Source organism: Haemaphysalis longicornis, unplaced genomic scaffold, assembly GCF_048455015.1.
Source record: "Haemaphysalis longicornis isolate Haplotype H1 unplaced genomic scaffold, Haemaphysalis longicornis Haplotype H1 scaffold_13, whole genome shotgun sequence".
Classification (NCBI taxonomy): Eukaryota; Metazoa; Arthropoda; class Arachnida; order Ixodida; family Ixodidae; genus Haemaphysalis; species Haemaphysalis longicornis.
Window position 1 is genome coordinate 83,782,871 of NW_027526233.1, and position 15,913 is coordinate 83,798,783.

General features: G+C 49.9%; 1 protein-coding gene across 1 annotated transcript in view; it reads right to left on the bottom strand.

Moving 5' to 3' along the window:
- The window catches only part of LOC144164365 (rho guanine nucleotide exchange factor 38-like), an 83,487-nt gene that overhangs the window by 47,208 nt on the left and 20,366 nt on the right, over positions 1 to 15,913 (bottom strand). The window contains 4 exon segments of the mRNA XM_077694875.1: positions 1,570 to 1,601; positions 9,520 to 9,653; positions 9,655 to 9,711; positions 15,012 to 15,543. Coding sequence (XP_077551001.1) covers positions 1,570 to 1,601; positions 9,520 to 9,653; positions 9,655 to 9,711; positions 15,012 to 15,543 — 755 coding nt within the window.

The window sequence follows — 15,913 nt, forward strand, 5'->3', positions numbered from 1 at the left end:
GTTTTTTTTTTCCCACTTTTATCCTTTTTCAACGCGAAAGAGTTTGTCACGTATTTCCGGCACTATTGCTATATATATTTTTTATTTATTTATTGATACTGTAACCCTGACTTGAGGGTCATTACAGGGAGGAATATTAACAAAAAAAACAATACACAATGACAAAACAGACATTAGGTTTCATGCTGCCGGTAGTACAATTCTAGCGAACACTCAAATGCTTTGACATTTGAACTAGTAACAGCGTACTCTGGAAGTCTATTCCACACTTCTATGCTATAAGGAATCTAGGACATCTATGCTATAAGGAATATAGACATCTATGCTATATATGTCTTTCTTTCTAGTGAATGCGTGTTCTCGAACTGTACAGTATTCCACCTTTAAAAACATTTGCAATACCGTATTTGCACAATTCTAACGCGCACCCTTTTCTTTGCTAAAATTATCCTTCAAATTTGCGTGCACGTTGCAATCACGGTAGAAGGCGAAATCAGCTCCAAACCCACCAGCAGCATTGCCACGGACTCGTCCCAAAATGCAATTCAAATCTGCGCCGTAGAATCAGCGTGCAGCAATTCTTTTCAAAAAGACCCCCCTTTTTGGCTTGGGCTTGGCATGACCATTAGATTCTGAAGCGGTTTCGGGGATTTGCTTTCTTCACTATGCATCCACACGTCTACGAGCTACGAGGAAGCCGAAATCCTTCCTGTCCCGTAGTAGCCATGTTCGGTGAAACAGCAGGCAGAGCGTGATTGTACCTGACATTGGTCATGCCGCAGTCGAAGGACGTATGACTAAGCGGGTAATATGCCGCCGCGAAATTTGTAGCCGACGAAAAGAAGAAACCAAACGTACTTCGACGAAGACAAGATACGACAGATACGGGTGCCTGAATCTGTCCTATCTTGTCATCGTCCAAGACTGTTTAACGCCACGTTTTCTTTTTTCTTGTTAAACTGCAGCTGACGGTCGGTGGTGACGTTTTCACAGGCACGCTGCAAAAACTTTCCGAACTCTTCAAACAACTTATTATTTGAAATAATGGTAAAGTTGAGAGTCTATAATGAGTTTCCTCCCCAAATATTAACCTTTTTCGTAACTACCACCTTGGCCTGCAAAATAGAAGGAACAAACGTTCCGGCAAAAATACGCTTTGCCTCCTGTTTTATTCTCCACTTACATAATTGCACACTATTCTTTGCATTTTTGTGGCACTTTGTTTAAATTTGCGGTCACTAAAACGTTTCAATCCAAGCCAATGATGAAATTTAGGAGCGCAATGTATAATGGCAGTCCATGACGACACAGACGACCTTGATGTGAGCCGCATAGATGCTAGCGCCAGAATCCTCTCTAGTGTATACTGTAAGAAACTCTATGTGCGGCCCCACAAAGGCCTGTGGACCCGGAGTAGACTGCCGGGATGAACAGCAGCAGCCAGCTCCCCACGTGCTTGGCTGCACCAGCCCATTCCCCATTACCGCCCTCTGCCCCGCAGGCATGGAAAAAAATGCCCTCAGCATAGGTTTGGCCACCCGGGAGACCAACAAAACAAATGCAGCTTACCTGGCTTCAGCTGGTGGAAACTGGCAACCTCCCTGCAGGACAGAAGGTGCAAAAAAGTCTCAGTTGGCCAGTCCACCAAACGTTGTAGCTCAAGCACCGCCACGCCTTCAGAGCGTCCACAACACGCTAGAGGCTCGCTTCCGGCGCATCCCATTTCCTAGCACAGTCATCACCATCATCATCATCACCTCTCCCATTAATCGCCAACTACCCCGGTCCTGCGCTAACTGCAACCAATTTATGCCCGCAAACTTCCTGATCTCATCTGCCCATCTAACTTCCTGCCCTAGCGCAGTGCCCTAGCGCAGTGCGCAGCTCTAAAGCTACACATCAGGTGTTCCCTTTTGTTCCACGGGGACAGGACAGTTGACACAACCTCCAAGGCAATGCAACACAGCTGGGACAGAGTGGCTGTGCACGATCGCAAAGGCCGACAACCAGCGGATGCAAAGCCCCACTTGCCAGGGCACGCCCCTCCGTTCGAGTAGTTCAATCGGCGTGGACGACTGATGACCCGAACAGCTCGCCTCAACGCTTGCCCGTTCCCTCCCGCACGCAGCTTGATGCCAAACCAAAGTTCAGAATGCATTTTGTGTGCAGCAGCCTCTGGCAAAACTCTACCTTTTCTCACCTTTTTAACCCCCTCACTCCAACCCCCACATGTTTAGTTAAATGCAGCTGGGCTCCCAGTGCACTCCCGTACCTCTTCCTTTAAATCAAATGTTCTCGCATTTCCGTTAAACACCGAGTGGTGTCTCCAAAAATTACTAGTGCATACCATCATTTTCACAAACCTTCACCATCAAAAAAAGAGTTCTCGGACAAGAGCATGCACAATGCAGGTATTTCGAGATGGTTTACTGCGCGGGCCAGGAAGCGTTAAACCACGTGTTACAATGAATGAACCCCAGGGCTGACCTCATTGTTTTTTTTCCAAAGAACTGGTTTACGTGGTTTTCATTTGTGACACGATATTCATGCACGTTTATTTGGTAGTTTATCTATAACTATTAAAAATCCCAAATATCAGAAACAGTTATTGCGATAGTTTCGCCCAAACCAAGAGAGCTCATTAATCTAGAATGTATATAATCGTGAACCGTCTGATGGGCACTCGTCTGCTTAGGATAAGTCATGGACATGCCCTTTCACGGTTAGGTTAAAGGGACACTAAAGGGTGGAAACAAGTTAACCTGTATCGATAGATTAACGTGTGGGGAACCCAAATTTACCCCTCCCGCAGTTGTTTAATATGGCAGAGAATACCAGAAACGTGGCAAATGGGTTCCGACGCCCCACACGCTTTCGAGTACAACGGTTTATGACGTCACAATATTTGTGCACGGCGAGAGCTCATTAGACAAGCATCTATAAATGTTTTTCACAATATAAACAGTTACTAAGTGGTTGAGAACGTGAAATAAATGTAAATCAAAGCTTTCCGCGAGCTGCCGTAATTTAAAAAATGCAGACAACAGATTTTATACACTGCGAGACAAGCTGCTTCCCTCACGCCCGTCAGCCGTCACACTTTCAGTTTCGTTTCAAAAAAAGCATTAGTGCGCATTTAGCCAAGCCAATAATCTACCACGGTGAACGCCGGAGCTTCCGCAAGCAATATCTCCAGCAGAAAGCGGCAAAGCGGCAAGACGCAGTGCTGCAGGTGTTAAGGCGATCCGACCCGCCTAAGCTTCTAATCCGTTTCCTGTGCGTGGATGTTGCTATCGGTAAGGCATGCCCGCGTCCGGCTCGAACCTTTTCGCCTGTGAAAGGTTACGGTACTTACTGCAGGGGGTTATCCGACCGATCCGAACTTGCGTACTGCCGCTCACTGCGAGCCGCCGTTGGTAAATAATCTGTACATCGTGCACGCATGGCTCAACGCTTGTTATGTTTGGGCTGCGCGGAGCTGATCCAAAGTTTGGCCGTTCGGCCACGAAGACTACTCGAGACAGCTGCGGGAAGCGAGTGTGTATTTCACGCCAGGTTGACGCCACGTCTCAGATGACACTGGCCGAATGGAGTAAGCACGGTGTCTTACGTGACCGTATCTGTCACGTGAATACCATGTTTCACGAAACGTTTATTTTCTATCTCAACAAAAACAAGCCACGTATAAATACGGTCAAAAAACAAAGAAAAGGCAAAAAACAGCCCTTCATGGTATGGTGGCGCCACCTAGGTTGATGAACGGAAAGCAAGGCTCCGAAATCAACTGCAGAGCGTTTCCTGTGATGTCATTGCAGACGTCGCGAAAACACACTTGGTGGGAGAATGAAAATTTTACCTGAATTGATTAAGTTATCAGTGAATAAAGCATCGTTTGCTTCCGGACAAGCGCTGGGGACACTATAAAGCACGAAATCTTTCGAATAAAACAAACTTGTATTTTGTCTGCATGGCCTCTTTAAAAATATTCAAGCGTAGCGCTGGTCCTGTCTCTTGTTTCTTGCGTATCGTCTTGGTTATTTTGCACTTAAACATACCGTATTTATTCGAATCTAGGCCGGCCCCGATTCTAAGCCGACCCCCGAAAGTCCGAAGGCGCGAAAAAAAAAAAAAAAAAAAAAACTTACCTCGAATGTAGGCCGAACAAAAAGGCGAGGTCAGCGTTCACAAAAAGAAAACACGTTTATTGAACATGAAGATGCGGTGCTGGAACTCAATCAGTTTCTCTTCAAAATCACCGGGCAACTTCTAGACGATTGAGGTTCGACGACGGAGGCTAAAGCCGAAGTGCTTCATGAATTTATGTAGCCAGCCCCGACTGGCTTTGAAGTGTGCCCGCGATAAGCCTCGTTCCCTTAAAAGCTCCCTTGCTTTTGCCTGGAGTACTTCCGTCATTACTGGAAGGGCAGCTGCTCGCTGCGTCTGAACGAAGTCAGCCAATGTCATCTCCATTTCATGGTGACGGCATTCTAGTGGTCCGGTGATTGCCAACCTCGTTGCGGTGCACGCAAATATCCTCTCCCGTTGCGTCCTCCAATGACGGACATTTTTTTCATCCACGCCGAAGTCTCGCCCGGCTTGAACGTTCGACGACAACTCCGCAGCTAAAACAACTTTGCTTTTAAAAGCGGCACTATTATGGCACCGCTTCTTTTTGCGCTGTCAAAACCAAACGCCACACCGCACGCAGGCCACTATCTGCACAATTCAAAATGGCGGCCTATGGCCCTTAATGGCTCGTCTAGTAATGGCTACAATACTTTCTTTTCTGGGTGGCGCTAGCTGTGCACCACTTAACTTGGAAATTGGCGCGTATTTCAAAATCCTCGAATCCAAGCCGACCCTGGAGTTTGATATATCAGTATTTCAAAAAAACTATCGGCTTAGATTCGAATAAATACGGTATTTAACACGCTCACTGCGTCGTGGGTCACCGGTGGGTCACGGCCTGTGTTCCAGCTATGTGGCTGCGAAGTTACGTGCATCTATCTGCTTGCGGCTGCGATAACTTTATGACACGTGAATGCAGAGGTACGATTTTTGTTGCATGAGGATACACATGCCCAGAGGAATACTTGTCTGATGTTAAAGGCTACGACCCACCGGTGACCCACAACGCACTCAATAAAAATGTTTTTGTGTTGTGTGCGGCGTGACCCACCAGTGACCCATGCGCGAGGGCACACCATCTTGTGCTGCCGTCTGAAGTTCGAAATTGCAACTAATAAATATTGTCTATAGACCTTATGCAAAAACTGGCGCCCTCTTGCGGGAACCGCGTGCGCTTCCGCCATGTTGGGGATTCCCGGATCTCCGGATACCGCTGTGTACATGATAGCCGGGGGTTAGCGACGCACACGTCGGCATTTATCGTTGTCCAAGATGCCCAAATACTGCTGTGTAACTTGCTGTGCACAAAGATATGATACAAGGACGACCACGGAAATAGCGTACACATCTTTTTTTTATTTCTCAACGGAAGCATGACTCGAGCCCTGCGTGAAGTCGCTTGCGGGGGTTGACTTCCCTTCACGCAGTAGTATTATAGCTAGATCGCATGCATAGTCACGAAACAAATAATATGTGCAAGGCTAACAAGGTCCCAAAGTGAGCTATTTTCTAGACTACATGTATTTGCATTGGAGCACTCCTCCCTGCTCGTAGTTAAGGCGCACTGCATCGGTCAGCTCGTACTTTATCATGTGGGGGTAGAGTTTTGAGTCTGCCGTTCGTGCTTTGCGCGCCCGCGTTTTCTTTTTATTCTGGACGTTCGGTAAGCTTTTATGAAAGCACTACGCATTGTTTCGTTTGCCAAACGTTACAGGAGATAAGGGATCCGCGAAAGTTGCAACCTTCACGTAGCGCCATGAGTAGCGGCGCAAGTAACGTACGTAATAATTCCGTGTATCGGTCATCTACCACTCGTCGCCTGCTGTTCGACCGTAGCCTATTTTCCCCGAGATAAAATTTTTCGAGCGGAATTTTCTAAGTTTTGTTATCCACGGCGCGAGCAAAGGACGCTCAGTGGTCGCCGCGAGGCACGCACTCACGAGCACTTGGGATTTTCTCGCTCTTTAAGGTTTTCGCAGGTTTTTTTCTTTTTTGCTAAAGCCTTTGCGTGTGCTGGGGACACTCGGCGGTCACCGCGAGGCACACGCTGACCAGCGCTCTGCTATTGGTTACTTAATTATTCATTGACAATGGACCTCTCCCTGTATGTAAACAACGTGACGTCACGAAGCGCACGTGCGCGACGGGTGGCGCCTGCTGGCGGCCTCGAAGTGCGGTGGCAGTTGGCAGAACGCGCCTGCGCCGACAGCCCGGCCTGGCTGCGCGGCGCCCGGAAGGAACGATGTGCCGTTGGTTCGGGCCGTCACTGGCCGCCTACATTGCAGGTGGGGGTCTAGCTATCCTAGCTGTCACCGTCGCACCTCTATGTAGCTTTCCACATCTACAACCTCCGCCACACTTTCGTTTACCGCAAGGTCAACTGAAGGGCAACGCTTTCGGATAATCAGTGCGCGACAGATCAGCCTAAACGAGTCATTCTGAAGGTTGGTGCTGTTGTGACGCATTCCAGGGATGTTTTTTTAAGATTCTTTGTGTTCGGACACATACCAAGGAAAGCTCATTCATTGTTGCTTTCGGGGTCCGTTTAAGCTAAGCGTGGTGCCTCAGGCAGCGTATACGCTCCCTGTTCTTGGTCCCTTTGCGTCGCCCGGAGACAGTGGCGTAGACACGATTTCATGTCGAGGGGAATAAGGAAAGGTAAAGCATGAAAGAATTAAAAAGTAAAATAAGCAGCAACGAAACAAAAATATGAAGAGCAAAAGCCAAAAATTATTCCAATAAAAATATCGTGATGATGTCATTCCCTACGTGATTGACCGATTGTTTTGTTACCTTTTTTCCCTAGTGAAATCGCGAAATGGTTCAACGTCATTGTCAGAGTAACATAGCAGCCACATATGGTTAGTGCGTATAGCTTGCGACAGCGCATAGAAATAATTTTCGGTAGTCATTATTTCATGATAGTTAAAGTTAGTGTCCTTGTACGCCCGCTGCATACGCCAGCGTCGGAAGGCCACAACAAAAGAATACATTCACCGAGTTTGTTCGCTTAGGGCAAATACATTTTTCGAGTTTTTTCGAGTCGCTTGAGCGGCCCATCTCGTGCCGAAGGCACGATGCTACATGTAAGCACGGCAAGCATCTATGTTTTGCCGCATCCTCAAGGCAGAATATAATTGATCAAGGTAAAAATTTATTGCACTTACAAGCAATAAGAGATCCCCCCATAAGACCAACTTGGCGTTGTCGATCTGGCGGCAGGCGGCTATCGCGGATCCCTCGTCGAAACATTTATTTCGCGTCGCCTAAGAAGGTTGTGTTTTTAATACGCTACTCTACCTCCTCAAAACATGACAATATTTTGCAGCAAGAAAATTTCCCTCTGCCCCCCACCCCCGGCCCTATTTCACTTGACCAATTTCTGCTGGTACTGCATGATAGCAGATGGTTGGTAAACCGCATCATTTCATGGCACGAATCAGCGCGGACTGCCAATGTAGACGGTATGACTGCGCTTTGGAGAACAGCAGAAGTTCCGAGAATGGGAAATCTTGCTATGAGTAAGAGCAGACCATGTCGCTGCTTTGGCTGCCAGCCTCTTCGGCACATTGCGCGCGTCTACAATACACGCCGAATTTACCTCTCTGGGGACTCCGAAAAGTCTGATGCCGCTGATCCTGCTCGCAAGATTTACGTAGCCAAGAGCACATCAGCCCACCAGCATCAGAAAAGCGAACACATAAACAAAAACTCCACTTTTGCGCGCTTCTAATGCAGCCTCACTGCATACGCCCCGCGCGCCGGTCCGAATGTTTTGCCAACCACCCTCCCGGCCACACCCAGCACGTGCGCTTTCCGTGACGTCACGGCCTCCGCGTGACGTACCCCGGGAGAGGTCCATTTATTGGCAATGTTTAACGCGTTACACGCCACACACGTTACGTTCTACACAGCTCCGCTGTTAAAAAATACCAGGTATGGAATTCATTTTGTTAAGTGTTTTCTTTCTTTTTCAGGTTTCCTCTGCGTCCCAGAGGATCCTTAGCGTATAGCTACATCGCGAGTGCCCCCACCCCCCCCCCCCCCCCCCCCCTCTCCTCCATTTCAACCTTAGGACAGCCCGCTAGTTTCGAAGCGTTTCAGGAATGGCCTCCTGAGAAACCCGCAGGATGCGAACCAACACGGATGTACTTTTAATGTTGGTGTTCTCAAAGCCCCCCCCCCCCCCCCCCCCAAAAAAAAAAAAAGAAAGAGAGAAGAAACGTGACAGCCTCCAACAGCTTCCCTGCCGGTGCCTCCCTGATTGTTTTTTCGATGCATAAGGCTTATTTACGAAGTCGCCCGCAAATGTGGGCAACAGAAAAAGGTCCACAGATCACTCGTCGCTCATTTTGCTGCGCTTACATCTGAATATAAAAGGAATGCCAAGCCCAGAAAGCACCTCACACGCTCCGTACCAAGCAATCCCGCGACCGCCGTCCCACAACACGGCGTCGCGTGCTCGTTTCGTTTTTCTTCCGGTAGATGGCGGCACTTTTGCATAAGGTCTATTGCATTGGACGTGAGGTGGCGCAATTGTTTCCAAGGAGCCGAGTGACGGCACGTTCCTACTAAATTTTAACTTTTATCAACGTAATAAATATTTCTATCCCAGAAGCTGACTTTATGTGTTTTATCTTGTGGCAAGCACTTAGTATTTAAACATAGATTCACGCAAAAAAGGCGGAAAACAGCTTTGCATCTTTTAAATAAATGCGCCAAACGCCCGCTGCAACGGTGGCAGTGCGCCATCTGGTTGGAGCAAACGAAAGAGGCATAGCTGCGTGTCCCACTGGTGGGTCACTCCGCACCTAAAACCAGACCCCAAAAAAATCGTGCCGCCGTGGACAGTTAAGGGGGCACGTGGGTCTCTGATCGAAAACTTTATTTTTACAGTTATAGTGATAAAAAATGGAGGACATATGAAATTTTTTATTCTGATTGTAGATATAAAATTTGTTTTTGTGTAAAACGACTACAAGCTAATTTGTTCGGATTTTTATATTTGATTTTTGGACGGCTTTTGTAAAAAAACTGCTGGAGTGATGCAGCTGAACAAGGTACCGGCGAACTGTGCAAAAATCAAGCAGTGCAATAAGACTAACAGTATCATTCTGTTCGGTCTGTAGCAGAAGTTATGACCGCTTAAAGTTTGGGCTTGGAAGGCAAAACCGGTTTTTCTGGTTCCCTCCTGGTTCTGGTTCCCAAAAAAACCCCTCGCTCGCCCTTCGACACTGTCATGGCAGCACCAGCAAAGAGGCAGATTACGGAAGGCAGGACCCTCCTTTTTAAGCCACCGAAGCGCAGACCGCTGATATTTCCCAGACACATGCTCCACAGCCACTGCCAGGTGCAGCTGCTACCCACTTTGCCTGGCGGAAGGGTGGTCACCTCTTGAAGGCGGCGCTCTCGGTGCTGCTCAGGGTGTTGGCCCGCCGCAGGGGCTTCTCTCTGCGGCGCAGCTCGAGGCTGACGGGGGGCCGAGTTGAAGCGACTGCGCAGGCCCTCCGACGCGCCGGGACGCACCATCTCCTCCACAAAGGACGTCGGGCAGATCCCCGTGCGGCCGTCTTGCGACCGCGCCTGCACACCACATGCGCCATTTTCACTTTTCCTCTTGATCAGGAAAGCAGCGGCACAGGTTTGAGCCACTGAGCCAACGTGATGGGTGTGGGGACCCCCGTTTCCCTACGCCTCGCCTGCACATGTTTTCGCGAGCTGGGAGCCGCCATTTTGGGCAGCCGGCGCATCACTCGAGTCCTGACCTCTTCGTGAGCCCATGCAACGTGCTGAACCGGCTCGCCGCGAACGTATGCGCGAGGGAAGGAGGACCGGCGTGTCACCTTCCTCCGCACCAACGTTGCTCCACACCACCCTCTTCTCGACCAGCGGGGGACTTCCTCTCCCCCCAAGCAGACCTGCGGGACCAACAAGCATTCCGCCGCAAGTCTGCTGGGAGATTCAGCCGGTGTCTGTCGGTTCGGGCAGTGCCTACTCCCAATGCTTCGATCACCGAGAACCCATTTGGCTCCACAGACTCTGCTGAGAAATTCTGCCCTGATCGGTCGCAAGGGATGCTCCCCTGCTCCTGCAACCGTGATGACGGATACTGAGGTCCGAGTCCCGTGGCTTGAGCGAGTGAACGGAGCCGCTGTCTCCCCGCAAGCGATAGTCGTGGTGTCTGGTATATGCCCTGTATCTGCCAGGCAATACAGCCTCACTTCGGATTGCCGGAATCTGTCTACCGCACGCGAGTACCCGAACACGTGCTTGAGTGTTCGGATTCCGCTGGGGCTAGTGTACGGCGCGTAGTTTTCTCTAGTGAAGCTAGCAAGGGTCCTCTGCTATCCCGTACGTTAGCCCACGTGGGTTACAGCAAGAAAGTTAACTACATGCCAGCGGAAAGTGACTTTTGCCTTTAAAGGAGCCATGAAGAGAAAGCACAAGTTTGGTTCATTCGAAAGGTTGCCTCGTTAGAACCATAACGACACCACTTATAACGCAAACTTCGCTCAAATAAGCTACATAATTAGGAAAAAAGAAAATGACCATGCGACCCACCAGCTCATTTTCCGCAACAGAACCTATGATGTCACTCGAGAATGCTCTGTGATTGGCGGAGGCCGGCAAAAGCAAACGCATGTTAGGCAGGGCTTACAGTTTGCATAGCGAGCTATATGCCCGTTAAACATACTGCACATTCCTTTTATGACACTAAGAACGGTAGAGTAAACGGTTTAAGTTCCGAATAAACACGCAAGCGTGTGCGCCAATGCGTACGAAACTACCGCCAGCCGAACTCGACATCTCGCCGTCGCCACCGTCGCGCAGACGAATATTCGGGTTCGAGGCTCTTCGGGGCCAACGAACCGTCCCAGCACGCACAGCCGCGCACTTGCTTGGTATCGTAATCCCTTCACAGGAGGTTTGCCGTCATATCGCTAACCAGCAAAGGTAAAAATAGAAACGAGGGGAGTAAGAAACAGCAAGCAGCGACGAGATAGTGACAGTCGTCGCAGTTTCGGAATGGTGTTGGCTTGCTGCTATTGTTAGGAGCTCATTTCCAGTTTACAACCACTGAAAACTTCAGTTTGTTCGAGTACTTTACAATGAAATTTCGTTGCTACGTTTTGAAATGCCCATGTAGTACGGGCAAATCGTCAAGGGAGTGCGACATCCCCGCCGGTGAAGAGATCTCCTTTCATGTGCTGCCAAACGACGAACCGCGGCGAAGCAAGTGGCTACGTTTTGTGAACTTTGCAAACGGAGAAGAAAGGGAGCTGAAGGAAGTACGAGTGTGCTCGCTTAATTTCCGACGAAGTGATTACGGCAGGGACGCTTACATGAGCTCACTCCTGGGACATGCTGGCGCTCGTCGCCGACTTCGTCAAATCGCCGTAAGCGCTCTGACCTTGGGGGAAAAAATGCCGTACGCACCGCGCATTGACACTCATATCTTTCTGGTCGGAGCAGAGAGCTCGCGCGAACGGCTTTCCACACACGACACCGGCCAACTGGCATAAGTGATACTGCTACTGAAATTGAACTATTATTAACCGTAATAAAAATACGGCACATACGTACCAGTCTGTATTCGTCCGTCGCGACGGGGCTGACGAGGCAGCGGTGCCGACGGCAGGGCGTTCGTCTGTTGTGGCTATCGCGGAATGGTCGCTTTCCCGTCCACCGCGTATCCAAAACAACTCCTGCCGCTCGTGCACTTAGAAGCATTGAGCGTTCAAGTGGTGTAAGGTTGTTAAATGCAAGCCCTAGCTCCTCGGCGAGAGTTTTGTTCTCTGGATCAGGCGATTCCATGACTAGGGCTGCAGGTGCACTAGGTTTTAATAGTATTTTTAAAATAGCCGCCGTCTCGGTTTTGGCACAAGTTGCCCGCGTGTGGGTGCTATATGGAGTCGACATACTAAGTATCTGTTTCATGGACCAGCTCGTATGACGCCATTGTTCACGTCACCAAATGTGCACTTTTAGCGGGAGATTTAAAATTTTGGCTTAAATTGCCTTATTTATCAGTGAATAAAGCATCATTTGCTTCCGGGAAAGCGCTTGGGGTACTATGAAACACCTAATCTTTCGAATAAAAGAAACTTTTGTTTTCTCTTCATGGCTCCTTTAAAGTGAATAATGATAGGCGACGCATAATGTGGAACCAAATAATTCGAATAGTAGCAAGAAAGGTGACCACCAGCAGCACGAGCAGCCATTAAACTCTGCACTGCGAACTGGCCATTTATTTTCACAGCAAGGCATGCAACATTCCATTATGCTCATTTCCACATGCCATTCTAAAACCCCAGTGTGTCATGTGATGTGCATTTTGGGGAAGCACAATTAACATATTTCGCTACATCTCCTTCATTACTAGCGACACCCAACAAAGGCTTTTCCCTTCGTAGGAATGGCAGTGTGAACTGACCAGATGGCAGCCCAACCCTGAGGAGCATTTGACCTCACGGGCCCAAGCAGCAGCAGCAGCAGCTTGAGGCTTTCTGGACTGAGAAGGGCCACCCACGTTTCCGCTTGTTCTTTACTTACTTTCATCATCATCATCACCACCACCATCCTATCTATGCCCACTGCAGGGCAAAGGCCTCTCCCATTAATCTCCGATTACCCCGGTCCTGTGCTAACTGCAACCAATTTACCCCCGCAAACTTCTTGATCCCATCTGCCCATCTAATTTTCTGCCGCCCTGCCATGCTTGCCTTCTCTATAGGGATCCACTCTGTTACCCTTAATGACCAACAGTTGTCTTGCCTTCGCATTACATGCCCTGCCAACATCCATTTCTTCTTCTCAATATCTACTAATATGTCCTTAACACGCGTTTGCTCCCTGACCCACTCTACTCTCTTCTTGTCCCTTAATGTTACACCTGTCATCTCCCGCTCCATTGCCCACTGAGTCGTTCTCAATGGACCTCTCCCGGGGTACGTCACCCGGCGGCCGTAACGTCACGGCGAGCGCACGTGCTGGGTGTGGCCGGGAGGGTGGTTGGCGAAACATTCGGACCCGCGCGCGGCGCGTATGCAGTGAGGCTGCATTAGACGCGCGCAAAAGTGGAGTTTGTGTTTATGTGTTCGGTTTTCTGATGCCGGTGGGTTGCTGTGCTCTCGGCTAAGCAAATCGTGCGAGCAAAATCAGCGGCATCAGGCTTTGCCGCGTCCCCAAACAGGTAAATTCGGCAGGTATTGTGGATGCGCGCAATGCGCCGAAGAGGCAAGCAGCCCAAGCAGCGACATCGTCCGCTCTTACTCATAGCAACGTTTCTCATTCTCGAACTTCTGCTGTTCTTCAAAGCGCAGTCATATCGTCTACATTAGCAGTCCGCGCTAATTACTGCCATGAAATGATGCTGTTTATTAACCATCTGCTATCATGTAGTACCAGCAGAAATAGTAGCGGGGGTTGGGGTCAGATGGAAACTTTCTTGCTGGGAAATATTGTCATGTTTTGATGAGATAGAGTACTGTATTAAAAATACAATGAATGTCTGACCTGCTATAGCTACGCGAAATAAATGTTTCGAAGAAGTATCCGCGATAGCCGCCTGCCGCCAAATCGACCACGACAAGTTTGGTTGTATGGGGAGATCTGTTCAAGACGAACGAAATTCATTGCTTGTAAATGCAATAAAGTTTTACCTTGATCAATAATATTATGCCTTGAGGACGCGGCAAAACTGACATGCTTGCCGTGCTCACATGCATGTAGCATCATGCCTTCGGCGTGAGATGGGCCGCTCACGCGTCTCGAAAAAACTCGATATCTGTTGGCCCTAAGCGAACGGACTCAGTGAATGTATTTTGTTGCGGCCTCCCGACGCCGGCAAATTCAGCGGGTGTACAAGGACACTAACTTTAACTATCATGAAATAACGAGTACGGATAATTATTTCAGTGCCACTGTCGCAAGCTATACGCACTAACAATATGTGGCTGCTATGTTACTCTCACAATGGCGATGAGCCGTTTCGCGATTTTACTGGGGAAAAATGTAACAAAGCAATCGGTCACCTACGTAGAGCACGACATCATCGCCATAATTTTATTTGAATAATTTTTGGTTTTTGCTCTTTATATTTTTGTTTTGTTGCTGCTAATTTTACTTTTTAATCTTTTCATGCTTTGCCTTCTTTTTAATCTTTTCATGCTTTACCTTTCCTTTTCCCCCTCGACATGAAATCGTTCGTAAGCCACTGTCTCCGGGCGACGCAAAGGGACCAAGAACAGGGAGCGTATATGCTGCCTGAGGCACCGCGCTCAGCTTAAGCGGACCTCGAAAACAACAATGAATGAGCTTTCCTTGGTATGTGTCCTAACATAAAGCATCATAACAAAACATTCTTGGAACGCGTCGCAAACGCACCAATCTTCAGAATGACTCGTTAATGCTGTCACGCACTGATTATCCGAAAGCGTCACTCGTCATATACGAAAGTGTTGCGGAGGTTGTTGGTGCAGAAAGCTACATGGAGGTTCGACGTCCGCAGCTAGGATAGCTAGACCCCCACCTGTAATGTAGGCGGCCAGCGACGGCCCGAACCATCGGCACATCGTTCTTTTCGGGCACTGCGCGGCCAGGCCGGGCTGGCGGCGCAGGCGCGTTCTGCCAACCGAAGCCGCATTTCGCGGCCGCCAGCAGGCGCCACCCGTCGCGCACGTGCGCTTCGTGACGTCACGGTGTTTACATACAGGGAGAGGTCCATTTAAAATGAACCCTCTTAGTGAGCCCCCCCGTTTCTGACCCTGGTGTAGTAACGGCCACAACATCCCATGAATACGTCAATACTTACTTTCACTCGGCCCTAAACGACCTATTCGCCCACTCTTTGGCCCTGCGCAATGGTTCAGTGGTGAGCTCACCCGGTACCAGTCGGCGTTGACCTTGCCCAGGAGCATGACGACCTCGCCAGCCGAGAGAGCGAGGTCGCCCTCGACGCCTGCCGGGAAGTCGAAGAGGGCGCGGCCAAAGCACGCCCTTTGGGAACGCCCCTCCGGGTCGTCCCCCTCCGGGGCGGCGCAGCCAACAATGACGTCCACGTAGGCCGTGGGGAAGAGGCCCCTGCGTCCAGCCAGCTCCCCCTCCGTCCACTCGTCGTCCACGTGGCGCACCAGGGTCACCATGTCGCCCACTTCCAGGGACAGCTCGTTGGGGTACTGCGCCGAGAAGGCAAATCGCGCACTCCCGTACGCCACCGGGCCAGGGTCCAGGCGGCGGAGGACGACGTCCTCGTCCCCAGGGGACCCCTGCGCCTGTGCCGGACTTGCAGCGCCTGGGACCGGATCAGGGCAAGCCACGACTGGCTGGGACACAGGGGCTTCGGCGGTCTCTCCACCAGGCAGCACCTCGACCACGCTTCGGGGAAACTTGCCGCACCGGCCGCCGCACTCACCCCTGGTACACAACACAAGAACAACAGGCACTCGGTGACAGGAACCAGCTGTGCGAGCGGTTGCAGGAATGAAGAAGAGGCAGTGGCAGCTCAATGGCCTCCAGCCTCTCGCTCGCTCGTCTTTGCCCGACCGTTTGGCACTAAGGGCTGGTCAGTGACGCTCGCTTTACGCTCGACGCCGGCCACGCGCGACGCACGCTCGGCTTTTGTCTAGCAAGACTGAGCTCACCAAAAGCAATTCTGAGCTGGCAGAACGTGAAATAGCAGATGCTACAAAAGTTGACACTCTACCCCAGCACAATGAGCATCAAAACGCTGGCTGAAATTCGCTGCAAAGTCGCCTTGCCAGAACCGGCTTTCAAAACCGTCCCA